Source organism: Pezoporus flaviventris, unplaced genomic scaffold (assembly GCF_033815535.1).
Source record: "Pezoporus flaviventris isolate CSIRO_AGI_PZ_B2104156 unplaced genomic scaffold, CSIRO_AGI_Pfla_v1 ptg000031l, whole genome shotgun sequence".
Lineage (NCBI taxonomy): Eukaryota > Metazoa > Chordata > Aves > Psittaciformes > Psittacidae > Pezoporus > Pezoporus flaviventris.
In genome coordinates, this window is record NW_026892579.1 from 52816046 (window position 1) to 52836107 (window position 20062).

Below are 20062 nucleotides of genomic sequence, written 5' to 3' on the forward strand. Positions count from 1 at the left end.
CAGTACAGCTGCAGCTAGTGCCTGGGGCTTGTGCTGACTCCTGAACAGCCCTTGGGTATCATCTGCTCTTGGTGGTGGGCGAAGTGCTTCTGCCCCCAGCATCTCTGCACACTGGTACAGGGGCTGTGAGGACACACCAAGGCACTGCGGAGCAGGCCTGCAGCCCAGGCTGTGCCACTCCTGCTGTGGGCACTGCAAGGTCCAGTAAAAGTCACTTTACTGACCTTTAGCTGTCTTCCACTCTGGTTAAAATTACTCCTTTGGGTCTGGCAAATAAAGCTTTACTGTGATGCCCTAAGTAGCAAAATCTTAGAGCAGCTTCCAGTGCATAGAGGGGCCACAAAGAAATCTGGAGAATCCTGGACAGGACAAGGGGGAATGGCTTTAACCTGACAGAGGGGAGGTTGACATGAGATCTTAGGCAGAAGTTCTTCCCTGTGAGGGTGGTGAAGTCCTGGCACAGGGTCCCTAGCGAAGCTGTGGCTGCCCCAGCCCTGGCAATGTTCAAGGCCAGCTTGGACAGGGCTCAGAGCAACCTGGTCTAGGGGAAGGTGTCCCTGCCCGTGGCAGGGGGTGGAACTGGATGAGCTTTAAGGTCCCTTCCAACCCATCCTGTGACTCTCTGATTTGCATTTCATCTTAGCAGAGGGCTTGCAACTTGTGACATGGTGGGGAAGTACCAGTGTGAAATGACAGCTAAAAAAAGGACCAAATTCTTTTTTTTCCCAAAGAAAACTTTTAATCCCAACAAGATGGGAAGCTGCACAAAGAGAGCTACCGCAAGTTTCTTTTCAACAACAGCTTAAAACTATGTACATCAGTATTTGCGGAGTAGGGGTTCTCCTTCTGAGTAACAGTCTGGCCCCAGGGGCTTGGCCTTGCACAGGCACCAAACTGCTCTGTGGAAAGAGCTCTGTCCTGCACCAGGACGGGCTGTCCTTCCCTTCACAAAAGCAAAGCAGCATTTACAGGGGGTGGGTAGGGACCCTGGTAACAAAAATCCACCCCAGGAAAACACTTGCTATTAAAGTGCTGTTTCCTCTCAAAGGACATCCGGCCTGATGTGTTTCAGAACACAGCTTGCACATCAAACCCAAAGCATCACTCGAAGCCAGAGCCAAGCAGGCCAGGGAAATCCACCCTGGCCATCTCAGTGGCTCAAGCCTTCCGAGCCCACAGCAGGGAGTGCTGCTGCCTTTCAGGCTGGCCAGTGCATTAAGGCCCCCCAAAACACATCCCAGAAGGGCCAGCACAGTGCAAACCCTCACCCTCCTGCCTTGCACAGGCACCCAGCACTGCTGCTATGATGCTGCTCCTATCCCTTGGGCTGAAGAAGTGCTGCAGAGCCCAGAGCCTGCAGTGGAGCCAGGCATGGGGTTGTTAGCTTAGGACCAAACAGGCAGCTCCCTTCTCATTTTAACCACCTCCCCATGCTCAGACACGAAGCTTTGCAAGTGCAGGGTGCCATCTGCTAGAGGGCAGGGAAGCTGCAACATGTGGCTTCCAGCTGGAAGCACATTAAAGTGGACAGAGCACCCCTCCTCCTACGTATTTAACATTAAAAGGGCTTGTTTCAAGTCTAGCAGCCTCCTTCAGTACAAGAACAGAAATGTAAAGATTGCCTCTGTTTCCAGGCTGCAGGATGTCAACCAGCCTGGGCTGAGGGCCAGAAGGTGGCCATAGCTTTTTCCCTGGGTAAGGAAGCATGTTGCCCTCCTGGCTGAAGGAGCACCCTTCCAGTGTGGAGCAGGCACCAGGGGCAACAGGGAAGAGGCTGCTTAAGAAAGGGAGGCAAAATCCAAGTGGTTTTCCTCAGCTCTGAGCTGGAAAGGCGTCTCGCATCTCAAGCAAAAGGGAAGAGGCAACTGGATTTTCTATTTAAAACCATCCTAACCAAAAAGAAAAAGATTCAAGGAAACCATCCAACAGGAAAGAAGGGAAAAAATCTTCAACCCCAAACAGCAGGACTCTGATTAGTGCTTGTAACCATCCAAGCAGACAGCAAGGGCGGTGAGGAGCAGAGCCTGGCAATGCTGCACCACTGCCCTGGGCTACAGCTCACCGGTGTCCTGTCCTTATCACCATACAGGCCCCATGGCACCCCGATGCCTGGCCATCCCCACCAGCAGGGGATGAGGAGCCTCCTACCTCTGCTGCCCATGTCCGACCATCTCTTCCCCCCGCCCGCCTTTGCCCATCAGTTCTCTCCCGCCTGGACATAGTCCTCGGTGGCCTTGGAGATGGTGCTGAGGTACTGCCAGCTCAGTGCAGCCAGGAGCATGGCGCACGACAGGTAGATGGGGGAATAGTGGTGGCGTGAGGCCATGGGGCCGTTGGGTAAGCTCATGGCGCGGATGGAGGCAATGATCTGCTGAGTCTTGTTGGATGATGGGTCTGTGCTTGGGATCTTCTGGTAGATCTGAGGAGGAGGGAGGAAGGAAGAGTTATGGCTCCCACCCGAGGTTCAAAAGGCAAATGGGACCACTGGGTGGAAGGGCAAATGTTAAGGGCTACCATGTACTCAAGAACAACCTCAGCAGTGGATTGTCACAGAGCAAGGACCAGCTGCAAGGGATGCCTGGATAGGGCCAAGATCCATTTCCCTTGAGAAGTGCACTAAGCCAAGCAGCCTCTTGAGGGCACCCCATGACGGGAGATGAACCACGCCAGACATAATCTCACAATCACGAGCAGTGTTGTTGGAACCAGGGGTTCTTGCCCCGCAATCCTCACTGCAGTGAAATACTTGTCTGCATAGGGCATAGGGAGGTGTGAATGAGCAGAGACCCTCTTTTTGGCTAAGGTGCCGAGGTGTCCCTTGCCATGAGGGTGGCCAGCCCACAAAGGGATCTCTAGTAACCCGTTTTGGGGTCTCCCTGGTGCAGAAGCAATGTCTTTTTATTTAACACCCCTTGCTGGATTTGTTTTTGAGTTGCTGTTTTATATTCCCATGAAAACAACCACCAGTTGTGAACTTTTAACCTCCACAGTACCCTCAAGCTAGGAGTCCCACTGCTTTAAGCAACTGTAAAGAGCTGTCCTTATTTACTGTTGGCTGTGGAGCACAACCACCACATCATCCTGTCAGCTGCAAGTACAGACACCAAGAAAACAAGAGGGTTCACTTGTTTTCAAGCAGCCCATATGGATGTGATGCAACCTGTTCAGAAGTGTGTTCTGGGAAAGGTCCTCTGTGCCTATTCAGCCCAGGTGCTGTCAGATCTGACTACTCTGGTTCTCCATCAGGAAGGCAGGACTTCAGTCTCTGCCTCTCAGACCAAGCACCCAGTTTGGTCCAGGCCAAAACCACTTGAAGGTCACTGTTCCCTGCCACCACTGAACTACGAGATGTAAGGAGAGGATTAACAGATTCATGTGTCTTCCCAGTTTCACACCAGAAATGAAGATGGGAACAGCCAGCAATTTCTCAAACTGCTCAACCTACCTCTTCCACGTACTGGTACATGATGGCTTTGACAGCTTGTATGTTTGTGGCATCCATCATGAGAGTGACGGCTTGTCCCTTTCGTATCTTCACTACACCCCTGAACACTTGCTTGTTGTTGTAGCAGGCAGCCAATGTGGCAATAGCCATCACCTGAGGAGAAACACAAAGAGCCCTTACCACATTGTGAGGAGCTTGCTAAGGGAGTAACCTCGGCTGTACTGAAATTGATGCTAAGACACCCTGGAGAGGAGCCACAATCTCACCAACAGCAGAAAGAGTAGGTACCAGGAAAGAAGGAAGAGAGAGAAGAGACAGAGAATAAAGCAGGCTAATACCAACATGATACATAACGTCCTTCACCTCCAACTTCTTATCAGCTGGGCTGCAGATGATGAAGAACCACTTGAAGACATAACTCACCTGGGGGATAGCGCAGAAGTTGAAGACAGTTTGGTTTTTCAGGCGGGATAAGTATGTGAGGACATCAGGGACGTGGTGGAGGGCGTTGGTGATGAGCTCATTCAGACACTGGACAGCCATATCGATGTTCTCTGGTTTGGCAAGATCCGAGAGCTTCTTTGCATATCTGCTCCAAACCTAAACACAGAGATAAGGATTCACAAGTTGGAGGGTACATTCATGCTGTAAGAGTGACATCAATAATACTCTGAGGTCTGGGAGACCAACACGAACCACCAGAGACTCACAAAAGCCTTGAAGGGCTTACTAAGCTCAAGAAAAGAAGGAAGATTGTGAAATTACAGGAACTGTTATTATCAAGATGTACAATCAATAGGAGCAATCTTATGCAGCACAGCTTTACTGTCAGATCTAATAAGATTAAAGCAGACCATCAAGTCTCTCCTGTTAACTTTGACCTAAACAGACTTGAGAGACAATACAATTTTAGCTGTCCACCTTCCACTGTGCACCCTATAATGGTTTCCTAAGATGGGTGTCCTGAGAAACATGGATGGTTGGCTCCATCCATCAGAGTTCTCCAACAGAAATGTGAAAGACTGACAAGGGACGCCAACTTCAGAGGAAAAAAAAAACCAGATTTGGGTATTTCAAAGGCAATTCCAGCGTGAATTCTTCTAACAAGAGGATGCAACTCACAGTATCAGAGTAGCAACAGCACTTTCAGTCTCAGTGTATTTCCCAAAGAGGCACAGCAGGAACCTCACCCTAAGACAGTGCTCTCCCTCACCTCTCTGGGCCAGAACTCCCTTCCCTCCATCTGGTCTTCCAGATAGTCCCGGATGATGTTGGTTTTCTGCAGGAAGAGGCCCATGGAGTTCGCCAGCTCTGTGTCCTGTCCAACAATAGCATCTTCTAGCTCTGATGCAGAGAAGAGACGGGAAAGGCCGATTCCCACCAGCCCAGCAACGTAGTGACAATACTGAGAGGCACCAAGAGGGGAAGGGGCAGGAACAAAACAAGGTAAAAGCAGTTACAAGCTATTTACCACAGTGAGCTTTACAAAACTGATGCTCAGAAGTCATTGAGAGTACATGTTCTGCAAGTTCTCACAGCCCTTCCTGGGACATCTCAGCTTTCCCATACCCAGCAAACACCTCACCATGTCCCACCAAGCTGCCACTCTGCTGCCACCCGCCAAATGAACCACCCACAGGGGAACAAGCTGATGCAGTGGGTCACCCCAAACACATGCTGACAGGTAACACCAACAAGCCACGCCATGCTCCCATTACCCACACGACCAGCAGTCTCTCAAAGCCCTCCCAAGCCCACAGTTTTCCTCATCCAGCTGAACCCTCTTCCCACAGCGACAAAGTGGATCTTACATTCAGTCCACTCCTCTGTCCAAGCTGACTTACCTTATCCCACTCATGCTGAGAGTCCACCTTCTTCTCCAAGAACTCTGCCATCCCAACACCCATTTTGTGGCAAATATCTGAGATCACATCCCGGTAGACCTTTGACAGGTTCCTGAACTCCATGGAGATCTGCAGCACAAACCACCACGAGGAAGAAAACAAAAAACCAGCAGGGTTCAACATTTATTAAGGAATAAGAAAAAGGCTGTTTACGAGGCTCTTATCCCACCCTGGCTGGAGATACAGGACAACTCCCACAACCAAAAGTCGTTTCAAGGCCCTTAAAGCACAGGCTCCATCTGTTCTCAGTATGGTCTCTGGCAGTAGATCAGACACAGCAGTATCTTTGGGAAGGTTCAGGCCTTGACTGTATCATCCAGGAGTTGCAGCACAGAAGTAGCTACACTTGGTGCACAGTTGGGGGTTCTTTTGTAGTTTGTGAGAGCATTCCATCACAGCAACCACGGGAAAGACAGGGGAGGTTTCTGGTACTCTGTTCTCCTGAACAGCTCTGGCTTCACAGTGTGAATTTTGCACAACTGCAAAGGCACCAAACAACTTAAAGAGTGTGAAATCCTCCTTCTGCATATTCACTAACATGACTCAGTGAATCAATTGCTTTCACATTGAAAACAAAAAAGTGCATCCTCCCCTTCCCAAAACTGAGGAGCATTGCGTTTTGTAGTGCGAAGCTTTATTCTATTACTGTGCTAAGCTACGGGTTTTTTATTGCTAATTTATTATTTAATACTGTATTACTTATTTATAGTGGGTAACTGCAGCCAGCCCAGCAGGTGTGACAGCATAGTGACAGCAGTCTGACTGACTACAGCTCAGACCCCAGCATGGATCCAGGCTCCCTTCCCAACTCTATCCACAGCTGCTGGCATGTCCTTGCCCTGTAAAATAGTCTGTCTATAAAATAAGCATATTGACTCTGCTTCTGTCTCAGTTGCTTCAATTTACTACACGGAGAAGCACACCCTGCAAGTACACCTCTATGAAACATTACTAGAACCAAATCATACTTGATCATGAACTCACATTGCCCAAGTGAATAACACATACACACCAAGACACAACAACAAAGTGCAATACACACTGTTTATTTTTCCAGTGCCTGAAGGGGCCGACAAGAAAGCTGGAGGGGCACATTTTACAAGGCCCTGTAGGGACAGGACAAGGGGGAATGGCTTTAACCTGACAGAGGGGAGATTGAGATGAGCTCTTAAGCAGAAGTTCTTCCCTGTGAGGGTGGTGAGGCCCTGCACAGGTTGCCCATAGAAGCTGTGGCTGCCCCATCCTTGGCAGTGTGCAAGGACAGGTTGGATGGGTCTTGGAGCAACCTGGTCTAGTGGAAGGTGTCCCTGCCTGTGGCAGGGGGTTTGAACTGGATGAGGTTTAAGGTCCCTTCCAAACCAAACCATTCCATGATTCTATGATTATATACATGGCAAAGGTCTGCAAGAATACTGTAGCTTTAGGGCAGATCTTGCAGGACCACCACAAATGCTGCCCATCCATAAGCCAAATCCCAGAGAAGATTCCCTCCTCTCCTAGGAGTACAGGACACCCAACCCAGGTAATGCAGAGTGCCCAGTCCAAAACGCTCTCTGCAAGGTGATGGTCATTTAATCTTCCAACAGGGGAGGCAAAAAGCCACTTTCTAAAGCTGGCACTTCTCCACAGCCAGACTCTCACTGAGAGAGTTGCACAGTATTTGGGTTTCTTACTCCAGCTCTGCATCCAGCCCCATGTGCAAATGATGAACTACAGGCTCACCAGGGGCTGCACAACCTCAGCAGGCATAGGCAGACTTAGTGTAGAGGGACAACCATGCACAGAAAGGTGACACAAGGCAGCTGAAGCAAGGAGGTGGATGCCTTACCGTTGGGAAGTCTTCAAGCACCTGCCGGTCCTTCTCCTTGCTCTCCATGTATTTCCACTCTGGTTGGTAGAGATAGGAGTGAAACTCGTGCAGCATTGGAACCTTCACATCTAAGCTGATTGTCATGTCATCCTCTATAGTGTCCAGGGCACGGAGAACTAGGTAGAATATACAGACGGCATGTCTGGGGGGAGGAGAAAAAACAATCCCTTACTTGGGATTGCCTATTAGGCAGGACAAATAGCTGAGATTAATCACAGCCTTCAGCAAGCACTGAAAGCTCAATATGATACACACTGGCACTGCTAGGTTGCCGATGCCTCTGGAACATGGAAGCACTTCCAGCAAAATCTACTCTAACATTTCAGGTGATACAGTACTGCTTTGGTCAAGGGATGCCCACATATAATCCCTCCTGCTTCAAATCATGGGTTTCGGTTGAAAGGGACCTTTAAAGGTCACTTAAATCAACCTCCCTGCAATGGGCAGGGGTATCTTCAACTATATCCCAGATGTCAGCTTCCCCAGCCCTCATATGGGGACAGTGACTGTCCCCTGCAGTGTAGGAAAGTAAAACAGATGCATTAGAAACATGCTGCTCACATCCCAGGGTCAGAGGAGCAGGTTAGGGATGGAAAGCACCACCAGCAGCACCTCCCACCTACCTTGCTCATCATCTCTTGAACCTGTGCTCTGAGCAACAGTGGTGCCTCCACACAAACTCCCCACAGGCTGACTGCTGTGAGAGCTGCATTAGGAAAACCTTTCCTTCCTGCAGGAAACTATGGCATGGCTTTTGGCTTTCTAAGATGCGTACACCGGGGAAGGGAAAGGCAGGGCACAGCCAGATCCAGCCTCGCAAGCAAGATCCAAGCCTGCAAGCAAGGCCAGCATTCATTAGAACCCAGAGGACAGAGCCTGAAGTCAGTGTACTGGGAAAAGCAAATGCAAAATAAGGAAGGGAAAAAGCTGGTGTAATTTTCCTATCACCTCCTCTTCTCTGCACCCAGCACCCTTTTACCCTGTCTGGGGTGCCTTACCGGAACATTAGGAAACAGGAACATTAAGACTGGAATAGAGCCAAAACCACCCTGTATTTTATATCTCCACATGCAAGACACCAGAACCAGCCCACATATCCTAGCACCCCAGCAGGAAGCTACTGGAAAGCCACTTCCCCTCTCCATCCCATTGCCTCTGCCTTCCCTATTCCTGCCTTCCCCCATCCAGGCTCCACACTTCTGCTGATGAAGCAAAGACAAAAGCCCTGATGGCAAGAAATATTGGTTCCAACTCTACAACTTATATAAAATAATCCCCTAGCTCTAAATGACCACAATGATACATTAAGGAGATGATGCGTTTATTAATTGCTTAACAAACAGAAACCAGCTTGGACTGCTTAAATGCTAATTACCAGGCAAAAGCATTGCTTTCCTTGAATGACACCACGCAAGCGGTGATTAACCAGCCAGGGAAAACTGACTGGCTTTTGGAGCCAATGCTGTTAAATTTGGCAATTTTTCCTTAATTAAAGAGTATTTAATACCTCCATCAAAATACACACCCCAGGGCTCAGGAGCAGCTCTCTTGTGCTCTGCTGCTCCTTTGCACAACTGAGTTTTTCCATTTCAACCAAGCTGCAAAGGTTCATGGGACATGAGGCAAGGGCCCAGGACTCCTACCCCCTTTCAGCAGCAACCAAGAAAGGCAGAGCAGAACCTCAACAGCCATCCTACAAGTACTTCTCACGCTGACACCATGCCAAGGGAAGCAATAAATCCAGAACAGTTGAAACACTCATTTAACCCCACTTCTGCATCCAAACCTTAACTCCATCCCTAGCTTCCATCATATACTGAATTTAGCTCCGTGGTGATTTGGGCAAATGAAAGGAAGAAATTGTTTATGATGAAGGTAGTAAGACACTGGAACAGGTAGCACAGAGGTGGTAGATGCTCCATCCCTGGAAACACTCATGGCCTGGGAGCAACCTGATCTTGTTGAAGATGTCCTTGCTTATTGCAGTGTGGTTGGACTAGATGTTCTTTAAAGGTCCCTTCCAACCCAAACTATTCTATGATTGCATGAAATATAAGATCATAAAAACAACTACGCACTAAGCATTGTCTGCCTGCAGCTCTCCATTTCTCTGCAGGGTTCCCAAGCACCATGATCCCAGTTGGGCTCCAACTTCAGATCCATGGAGATGACAGGAGGCTAACCAAAGCCACACAGTCTTCACCAGGAAACCTGTGTGACACTGCTAGAAGAAAACACTGGCATTACCTCTCCTCTGCAGAACTGAAGTGCCCACTTCCCAACAGCAAGCCTGGTTTCATCTCGGGGCTCAAGCTCTTAGGTGCAGCTCCCCCTTCCCAGGTGAGGAGGTCTCCTTTCCCCTTGTCACTGCATTCACTCTCTACCAGCACAAAGCTGGTCCTTTCCACAAAGCAGCTGAACCTGCAGAGACTGATGCTGAAGGGTCCCAGGGACAGGCACCAGGACAAGGCAGGAGCATCCCTCTGCTCCACCAGCAGGAGAGGAGCTGTGGTGTTGTCTCGTAACTCCTTGCCCACACCAGAAGTTATGACATTGGCTCAGCTGCTGATGGAAGCTGCAGTTTTGAGCCTCCCACCTTCCAAGAAAACGCCCTAAGCATGGAGCAACAGGGCCTTGGCCAACAAAACACACAGTTTATGGGGCCAAGAAAGAAAAACAAGAAGGAATCAGACATTTAACTCAACTACCAATACCCTGGCCAGGGAAGCATGGCTTCAAGCACTCATCTGTAAGCTCTGTTTTCCAGCAGCCCTTGGGGGATGCACAGAAGCTCTCCTGGGAGCAGTGATTGGAACTAGGGAGCAGGAGCCTGCCAACAAGGTGATTTCACTCCAAAGAAGCCACAAACAAAGCTGGGGCAGGGGAGGAGACCAGGCTGTGGCACAGGACACTGTGCTCAGGAGCAGACCCTGAGCAGTGCTGTGTTTGTCAGCACAATATAGTTGTTTCAATGCTTGAACCCTATACCCCCAGCTCATTCAGCCAGCAAGAACAGAGGCTGGTATTCAGTAGTTTATAACCACAGAGGTTCAGTTTACCCCCTAGTGGGGTTAACATCAGTGAAAGCACAATGATCACCTCACACTTTGAGGTGATCCAGAAAATTAATTCCTTCAGTAAGCTGCTGATCTGCCTGTTTCTATATTCTCCCTATTTTGCATTTCCCTCTTTCGTCCTTAACTTTTCAGCGGAGCCACTGTGTTTCAAAAACGAGTTTCTTCCGAAGGGCTACAGAGCCAGCTGTAATTCGGCAGCAATCCCTGCAGAGCCCTAGGCTGGCAATGGCATGTCTAGGATGCCAGGCATAAGTTTCTGTGCCTGAGGGATGGCACCTTCCTGATCCCAGCAAGCTGCAAAGCAAGGATTAAAGAACAGAAAAGAGAGATGAGAAAGACAACCAAAGGAATATGAAGGCAAGCACACCACTTAACTGACATTGCCAACAGGATTCGGGATGTTTTATTGAGTAGCCTTTTATTTTTTCTCCCAATTTCTACATTAGCTAATGTACAAGCATGGAAAAAAAAGCTTAATTCTTGGCCTCAGTTGTACCTTTCCACACATCCCCTGCCAAACCACTACATTTCTTTGCCTTTCCTGTAAAACAAGCTGCAAACACCAATTCATAAACACTGGACAACAGCTATGGGGAACCATCCCAAAAGCCAAACCAGAGCTCAGAAACCCAACAGCTAACCCAGTGTACAGTGCCTACAACTGCCCAGCAGAGCCACAACCACATCATTAGATGTATCCAGTACAGAAACTGCCCATTTTGATGACTAACCCAGTTTGGGATTAACTGAAAAGAGACCTATATACTGAAGTCAGTAGTCACCGTACAAATACAAGGAATTATGGACAGCATATATATATGCCACGAGGCCCCAGGCCAGCTGAGCTTTGCATCCTCCGCTACTACTACTGTCTGAAACTTTCCTGCACGCAACAGCAATATTTGTACAGCAAAAAAAGAAGTGTACAGCAAGCCCACCCAATGACTGAACAGGTTTTGAGGCAGCTGCTTCCAAAAGCATCTTTCAGGCAGGATCCAGACCCTTGGTCAGCCCCGGAATGTTTCTCACCTCCTCCCGAAGCCCAGCCTTGGCACTGCCAGGGCACATTCCCAGGGTATCACTAACAACACAGGGCCAGCCGCTGTTTAACCATCTGCTGGCCGAGGAGCTGCAGTGCCAGCCCCCAGGAACGTGGCTGGCGGGGGGGAGCATGTGTGATAGGCAGCTTGGACGTGAGAAACCCCACGTACCGCTGCACGGGGTGGGGCTGCCCTGAGCATCTCCAACCAGCGCTGCTCAGCACAGCACCCCTGAGGCACAGGGGGGAAGAGGGAGGGCTGTGCAGTGGCTCACGTAAAGAACATAGTATGTGGGGGCACTGCATGGGGAACCTCGGCATTAGAGGGGGAACACTGCACCCACCACCTCTTAGGGAGCCCCGCTGTTGGGCAGACGTCGCACCCACCCCTCCCGGGGAGCCCTGCATCCTCGGGGGGTGCATTACCCCCACCACCATCCCCAGCCTCCCGCCCGGGACCCCCGCTCACCGCAACTCTCCGTCTAGAGCCTGGATGACGGCGGCGAAGCTGCGGCTGGTCTGGTTGAGGTACCGATAGCAGGTGCGGAGCCCACATTCCAGCGAGTCCTGCAGGCAGAGCGCGGTGCCGGGGGGCGGCTGAAGGCGGGGGGCAGCCGGCGGAGGGGCCAGGGGCGCCGCAGGGACCCCGTGCTGCTGAGTGCGCCGCCCGCGGCCCCGCAGCCGCCCCACAGCCCGAGGGGGACCCCGCGGTGGGGACGGGGAAAGGGCCAGAGCCCGCTTCAAGAGGAACACCGCTTTGGTGCTGGCCGCCATCGGGGCGGGCAGCGGTGGCAGGGGGCTGCAGCCCGCTCCGCCCCCCAGGACCGCCCGCTGCCCGCCCCTTAACCCGCTCCGTGCCCGCCCCGTCTGAGGAACGCTGATACATGGAGAGCATCAGGACCGCGCGGTGGCCGGAGCCGGTGCGATGCACGCAGGGTACCGGCCCCCAGCAATGCATGGAAAGCCTGAGGCAGGTGCAGCACCGGGCTCATGTGATGCCCGGAGCCATGCAACGCACGGGATGAACGAAGCCGGTGCGGAGCACCCGGGACGTGCAGTGCCCGGAGCCGGTGTGATGCACGGGAAGCATCGAGATCGGGTCACCGGGTTTGTGCGATGCCCAGAGCCGGTGCAGTGCTTGCCGAGAGCAGGAACAGGGTAAAGTCCCGGTCCCGTGCAATGCACCAGGCCCGTGCGTCGCTTGCAACCGGTGCGATGCACGGTAATGCAAGACCCGCTGCTGGGAAACTAGGAGCCGGTGCGATACCCGGACCCCGAGCAATGAATTAGGCCCGAGCCGCTGCAACACCCGGGATGCTCCGATACCGCGCCGGGCACACGGAGCCGATGCTGCCCACGGCTGACACCTGGCCGGTGCTGCCTACGGCAACGCCGCGACCGCGCAGGGAGATGATAACCCCCCCCCTCATCCTTCCCCTCCTCCCCTTCTCCCCGTCCCGGCCCCGCAGCACCGCATCCCCCGCCTCCCCCCGGGCACCGTGCACCGCCCGATCGACGCTGACAACAACGAGCATCCCCCGCCTGTCACCACACCCCGTCCCGCTCACCGGGTCGACCCTGGGCATGACGGCGCGGTAGCCGCCCATCTTGAACCGCAGCAGGTTGTAGATGTCCTCGGGGTGGCCCAGCCATTTCTTCAGCAGCTCCATGGGGTCACCACCGCCGAGCGCACTCCCGCCGCCACCGCCCCCCCTCTATCCACAAACCGGCGCTTAACCGGAGCTGGGCGAGGCCGCCTCTGCCCCGCCTCTCCGCCAATCAGCGCTCTCGTCCCATCGCTCGGTGGGCCGGCTGGACGCCTATTGGCAGAGGGGCGCTCGCACCAGGGGAGCTCCAGCCAATAGAAGGGCGGCGAGGCTGGTGTGACGGCCACCGGCCAGCGCTGATTGGGTGGCGGCGCGCGTCGCCACACGCGCGGCGCTGGCGGAGCGGGAAGGTGGCGGGGGAAGCGGGCGGGCCAAGGAGTGCGGGCCGCGGCGGAGCCTCCTTGTTCCATCCCCGCTGCAGGCCTGAAGGTGCTCGCTTGCTTAAGGCACCCCCTGTCCCCTTAGCGGCAGTTCTCTGGTGCCACCCTCCTCTCGGCAGGATCACCCCAGCCTGCTGTGAGCTGGCATGAGACCGCTGCCGGCTCTGTGCGTTTGGCTCACCACGAGTCACAACGGTTTGGGTTGGGAGGGACCTTAAAGCCCACCCAGTTCCAACCCCTGCCATGGGCAGGGACACCTGCTATAGCAGGTTGCTCAAAGCCCCATCCAACCTGGCCTCCAGCACCCTCCAGACACCTAGGAGCTGCTATGTCATCCTCAACAATGGGAGCTCTATCTGCTGGAGGTTCTTGCGTGTGTGTGTTGTTTTCTGGTTTAGAAGGGTACTGACATTACCGCGTCTCAGTTCCATGCTTGCACTGACATTAACCATCTCCCTTGGCACCATAACCCCATTAACTGGATTATCAATCCCATAACCTGCAACCACTCAAAGGCAGCACAGTTCACATGGGAGAGGCTGTGCAACCCTGGGAAACAGCCTACCGCTGAGGTGTTCAACTCCAGCACACCCTGTTGATGTGCAAGCCACCTTTAGATCATGTGCCCATAAATACTATGTTTGCTTCTGGGCCCTCAGTACGAGAAAGACACTGAGGTGCTGGAGCAGGTCCGGAGAACGGCAGTGAAGTTGTTGGAGCACAAGTCTGATGAGAAATGGCTGAAGGAACGGGGGGTATTCAGTCTGGAGAAGAGAAGGCTCAAGGGGGACCTTACCACTCTCAACTGCCTGAAAGGAGGTTGTAGTGAGGTGGGAGAAGAGACTAACCCCCAAGTAACAAGTGACAGGACAAGAGGTAACAGCTTCAAGCTGCACAAAGGAAGGTTTTGATTGGATAGTAGCAACAATTTCTTCTCCAAAACAGTAGTCAGGCTTTGGAACAGGCTGCCCAGGGCAGTGGTAGAGTCATAGTCCCTGGAAGTGTTCACAAACCGTGTAGATGAGGTCCTCAGTGGCATGGTTTAGTGGTGGACTTGGCAGTGCTGGGGTAAGGGTTGAACTTGTTGATCTTCAAGGTCTTTTCCAACCCAGCTGATTCTATGATTCTTTGAGAACAGTTCTGATGTTGACCCATGCTTAAGCAGCTGGGGAAAACTGCTGGTTCCATCCTCTACAGGGCAGCACCAAATGCTGGAATTCCCCTGTACATCTCAGCTTTCAGGCAAGAAACTACCAAGACAAGACACTGAACTTCAGATGAACATTACTGGTTCTAACTTCAGCTTTTATTCTTCAAGTCAGCAATCTATTGTCAAAATAAACTCAAATACTGGGAGAGTAAACAGCAACAGCTCCTGCCTACTACACAGACAGACACACAGCCAAACAAAGGAGGGATTCATACCATCCCTATTTCCAAACCTTTCTGCTTTCAAGTTATTTTGGAGGTAATGAGGTTTATGCAATCCCTGTCACAAGCACAGCATTTTTAATGATTTATTTTTAAGTGAATTGGCAGTTTGCCACAGAACTAAAATCTGCAGGGGCAGAGATGAGCTCCACCAAGCACTGCTGAGGTTTATTTTTTCCCATGGGATGGAGGCAGCTGTTCATGCAAGAGCTGAAAGAGGGAACAGCCACATCTAATTACACCTAATCATAGCCCAGCACACAGGTACAGAGGCAGGATTACCCAGTAGTGAGTCAATCAAGCTGTTCAGGCAGAAGGATATGCTCCTTTCTGCCAACTCCACCATAAGCCATTGCACCCATAGCAGGACCAAGAGGTAGGAGCTTTTCAGACCCCAGGAATCACCTGCCTGACCTCCTATGCTTTCCATTCGCTGTAGTCCAAACAGGGTGACCAAAATATTTCTGTTTACACTGTTGTATCACTGTAACAAAAACCCAACAGACACGTGCAACTGCTTTCCTTTTTGCATCCAGAGGCACAGAGTGATTCCTGTAACCTTCACTGAGCACTCAACTCTGCCAGCTCTCTGTCCTTGAAGAGCAAACTCAACAGCCTCAAAGAAACCATGAAGACCTTCCCACAATAACCAAGAGACACCCTCCAGGAAAGGAGGAACACAAGGGCAGGTCACTCGGTGCCTGGGGAAGGATCCCCATCGCCTGATAGCACTCTAGGCTGGCATTGAGGACACCACCATGTAAGTCTTTTCCAGCAACCCGACGGTCCAAGAGTTTCCTTCATCACTGCATGCCCAAGAGGACAGTGCTCCTTCTGATATATCTGAAGGTGCAGCTTTCTCCCATGCAGCTTGTCCTGCAGCCAGTCAGAGCTGAACTGAATGGCACAGTCAAGCAGACGTTCCAGATCCAAGAGCTCCAAGAAAGTGCCTTGTGTTAATGGATGGATCTTGGCCAGGTACAAGACCTCATTCTTCATGATGTTCCCTGGAAAGAGTCAGAAATTAGGACACAATAAGGATATTTCTTACCAAGAAGATGCAGACCTATAGCTCCAACCTGTGACTTCTACCTCAAGGATCACAGCTAGCAACACCATTCCCATTATCAGAGGTGGCATATGAAGAGTAGGTTTACAGGTGGGATCAGACTGGAGGATGTTCTCTTCCTACAACCCTGGAAGCAGACCTTTTCTTCAACAAGTACAAGCCAATCCAATCACCCAAACCAAGACATTTCACAGGGCACTGCACCACTGGACTCACGGTGCACCCACATAGTTGAAGCCTGTGGTTACAGGCTGCAAGCCTTGTCCTCAGCGAGAAGACCACATACCCTCAGCTGGATGAGTCGGAAACCATAGACTAAGGAGAAGGAGGCTCACACATGCAGCTCTGTATCTACAGACGTCCCACCCACCTTCCTCCATCTCTTGGAGGCCGCTGTGCCCTGGAACTCACCCAGCCCTGAAAAATATCTTTGGTCTAAGAGCGTGTAGCATATGGGATTGGGCGAGCGTAGGGCATCCAGTGCCTGGCCACGGTGGAACTCCCCAGACAGGATGTCAGAAGCAGGATCAGCCCTTGGAGAGGAGCACCAGTGCATTCGGCAGTTGTAGAAAACAAGGAAGCCTCCACTTTCAAAGTACAGAACCAGCCTGGGAATAGCAGAGAAGTTCAAGTCTCTCATCAGAAACATCCTTGAGCCATTTGTTATAATCTGTTCTGGCTGAAGAAACTTTCTGGCACACAAAAAGACAGCAATGGAATGAAAAGCTACCAGAGGATGAGAAAAGAGCCTGTACATGATGTAAGCTTAGGGAGAAGCACACAGCGAGGCATCAGCACTCACATGCCTACGCATCCTCATGAGAGACAGGGAGGCATCGTGTACCAGTCCCCCATGCAGGAAGACTGCCACAGTTTAAGAAGGAATCAAAGCTGTACCCTAGTCCAGCTATTCGTTCCCTACAGCTTATCACCACACTTGCTTGGGCACACAGGGTCACAGCAAGCATTCCAACACTCTAGGCCATCATCTTAATACAAGGTAGCCTCTTTAATGATTTCAGCCAGGAAACTTGCTTGTGAACCCACACAACTTGCACACAGTTGTTCATTCTGCTGCCCTGTGGTCCCTAGCCAAGAGACAGCAGCAGACAGGAAGATACATCAGCACCTCAGCTCTCCCCAGCAGACAAGTCAGATGACCAAGGGCTCCAGCAGTAGGGTCCACAAATCAGGGCATCTGATGCTGAAACTACTTGTATAGAAATAAAGTAATCCTTCAAAAGACTGCAGGATAGGAGGGCATGGAGTGTGTCCCTAACAAGGACACCACAGACAGAGGCCAGACCTACCTTGTGCATTACTAACCACTTGAGGTAAACAGTTCACAAGAGCAGTCCACAGCATCTTCCTGTACTTATCCCTTGTCCAGGACACTTCCACTGGGACTTAGGACAGACTGTAGCCCATGTTTTCAAGACAGTGCTGCGTTTGACAGCATTGCTCCAGCCTGTGGCTCCAGCCACCCTAGATGTAGGATATTTACCCAATGCTTTTTTTTTAAACATGTAATTGTGAGAAATTGGCATTTTCAGGGCATGATTCAGTCCAGCGCCCTAAAAGTTCTCTCTCTGAATAAAAACCTTTACAGAGCTGGTACTATGATCCCCAGGCTGACAGGCAGCATGCACACCACAAGTGCGCTGTGGATTCCCTGGTTGAACACACCACACAACCACCCATTCCATCTCTCCTACCTACTTATCTTAAGACTTATCAGTGTATAGACAGAGCTGAGAGCATCCACACACACATCTAGTTTGAGGCAGAGAGTGCCTCTCCAGAATGAGACACAGAGAGAAAGCAGAGTTAGTAAGAGTTCCATTAAATACCTGGGTGCAGGGTCCTTCCAGTCCCCCCTCTTATTGGCTTTGTTTGCCCTTGAGAACTCGTTTGCCCGAATGCTGCCAAACAAGCCAAAGTGGAAGCGCAGCCAGTTGCCTGGACCCTCTACTGCTTCTGGGGCTTCAGGTCCTGAGTGCTGGGGTTCCTGCAGCTCCTCCTCCTGAGGATGTGTCTGTGGAACACAATCCTGTCCCTGCCCTCCCTGAGCAGAAGGACTTGCCCCGGTAGCAGCCTCACCCTGCAGCACTGTCTCTTCTGCAGCTGGTCCTAAGGACTCTCCAGCTGCCACAAATGCCAGGTACAAGTTCTTCCCATGAACCTGAGGAAAAAGATGTGATGTACTGAGGAACCCCTCTCTGTTTCCATACAAGTAACTACTTTCTACAACCTCTTTGAAACAGAAGGCACATCACCCCATCCTGAACATGGGATTCATTAGCATTTGAGCACTGAAGTCATTCTCTTAGCACCCCTTCTTTGTCTACATGAAGCACGTGGTATTCCAATGCCACTGCAGCGTGAAGCCCTCCCAGAGGCCCCTATCAGGCCAAAGAAACACCCTATGACAGACACTGGTGACAAAGATCAAAGATTAAAGTCTGTCACCACTGCTTCTCATTTGCCTCCCCACTTTGTTCTGGCCTCAAGTGTCTCAGGACAGGGTGAACTAACTCAAAGGTAGCTCTGAAGCCACAGCCTAGCCACAAATGACTATTAAATGGCTTGCATCTGTGCCCCTGGCTGAGACTATCATGTAATCAGAGGTGAAGCTGCACTAGCACCTGGTCAGTCAAGTCCAAGTCATTGCCTGAGGGAAGTCAGCAAAGTGAAGCCCTCAGCAGGACTGACCCAGCGTGACTATCTCACAAACTCCCACAGTGTAGACATTTCAACCCAACCCGGTAAAAACCCTGCCCTCTGGTGTAAGGTGAGCAACTGTGCAAGTTCACAGCTGAGGGGAACAAGGCTGCTGTTTCTGACAGCCACATACTGAAGAGACCAGCTTTCATCTACAAATAGCTCTAAACAAAACCAACTCTGCATCCCTTGAAAGGCACAGAGCCAGTGCATTAGCATAATCGACTCAAAACTGCAACTAATTCTGGGCATTCTCATGTCCAGCCACATCACTGCAACAGCCTCTCCTCATAGTTAACCTTGATCCTAAACTTTGCACCACAGAGCAGTACTCCAGAATGAGTGTTCACATCTCTCTCATCACATGCACCTATTCTAGCTATAAACAAAGCAGTGGCCCACCTCAAACACCAGCCTGGTGTTGTTCTCAGGTTATGCACCTTCTGTGACTCATGCAGAACAATGGTGTTTGCCTCAGACTTGTCATGGACCAGTGCATCCATCTTTAGTACAGCTCACCTGGGACTCCTGGAGCCTCAGCGCATTCAGGTCATTCACATTGATCTTCCTGCTGCTTCCCCCCACCTTGACCACCACTTGTCCCACAAAAGGGGAAGTCAGCAGCTGGAACTTCCTCACGGATGGGCCCTCTGGCATCTTGAGCAGCTGAGGGAATAGCAGGTCTTTTTCACACTTGGTGCCCTAGACTTGAAGGAAAGTTGCACCTCACAAATACAGAAAACCACTCAGAGACTGAGCTTGCTACAGTTTCCTCACCCCCATCTTCCTTCTCTAGACACTGTGCCAAAGTCCATGAAGAGAAACAGGTTCATTTCAGGCCCAGGGATGTTGGGGAATTTCCATCCCTGGGGATATTCTTAATTCAATCAAATAAGGCCCTGAGCAACCTGCTCTAATGGCACTTTTTGCTCCATAAGCAGGATTATGGCCTGGGGTTCTCCAGAAGTTCTTTCCTACCACAGGTTCCCCTGGAGTCAGAGAACCTTAAATTAGAGTGTTTAGCATCTCTCTCCTCACCAGAAATGAGAGCTCACCTAACTCCAATAGTTAAAGCTGTGATGTTCCAGTACAAAGGGAGGACGCAACCTTGCATAGATATTAATGAACCAGAACAGGCCAGCGCACTGTTCTTTCCATGCCACCATGGCAAGTGCTGCTCCCTGATCAGCACTGGAGTTAGTTCACCCTCTTCGCCTGCTTTACCAGCTGCTCGCCCCGCTGACTGCGACAGCATGGGGGGGCTAAGGAGAATTTATATGCTCTACTAGCAGTATCTGGGATCAGAAGATGCTGTATGAGAGAGAGATGAAGCAGCACCATCCTACAGCATCCTGTAAGTCCCTCCAGGAAGTCACACCAATATATAAGGAGTTATTTCTGGCATGAAATCCCAGCCACATTTGCTTGCAGTGAGGACTTCTGTCAGGACTAGGTGTACAAGAAAGCAGGTTCAAGGACAAAGGAAGCACAGTTTGGCTTTCATCCCATAGTGCCAATT

General features: G+C 51.1%; 2 protein-coding genes across 2 annotated transcripts; both read right to left on the bottom strand.

Annotated features, from left to right (window-relative positions):
* Nucleotides 1-716: 716 nt before the first annotated feature.
* FDFT1 (farnesyl-diphosphate farnesyltransferase 1) lies at nucleotides 717-13057 on the bottom strand. Its single transcript, XM_061461048.1, has 8 exons — nucleotides 12904-13057; nucleotides 11805-11902; nucleotides 7178-7361; nucleotides 5290-5418; nucleotides 4659-4850; nucleotides 3869-4045; nucleotides 3446-3598; nucleotides 717-2419 (listed from the first exon to the last, which is right to left on the bottom strand). The coding sequence occupies exons 1-8, from the start codon at nucleotides 13003-13005 to the stop codon at nucleotides 2198-2200; spliced, it is 1257 nt and encodes a 418-aa protein (XP_061317032.1). The 5' UTR covers nucleotides 13006-13057; the 3' UTR covers nucleotides 717-2197.
* A 1781-nt stretch (nucleotides 13058-14838) lies between these two features.
* Nucleotides 14839-19674, bottom strand: NEIL2 (nei like DNA glycosylase 2). Its single transcript, XM_061461049.1, has 4 exons — nucleotides 19063-19674; nucleotides 17673-18004; nucleotides 16234-16430; nucleotides 14839-15760 (listed from the first exon to the last, which is right to left on the bottom strand). The coding sequence occupies exons 1-4, from the start codon at nucleotides 19198-19200 to the stop codon at nucleotides 15444-15446; spliced, it is 984 nt and encodes a 327-aa protein (XP_061317033.1). The 5' UTR covers nucleotides 19201-19674; the 3' UTR covers nucleotides 14839-15443.
* Between the last annotated feature and the right edge of the window lie 388 nt (nucleotides 19675-20062).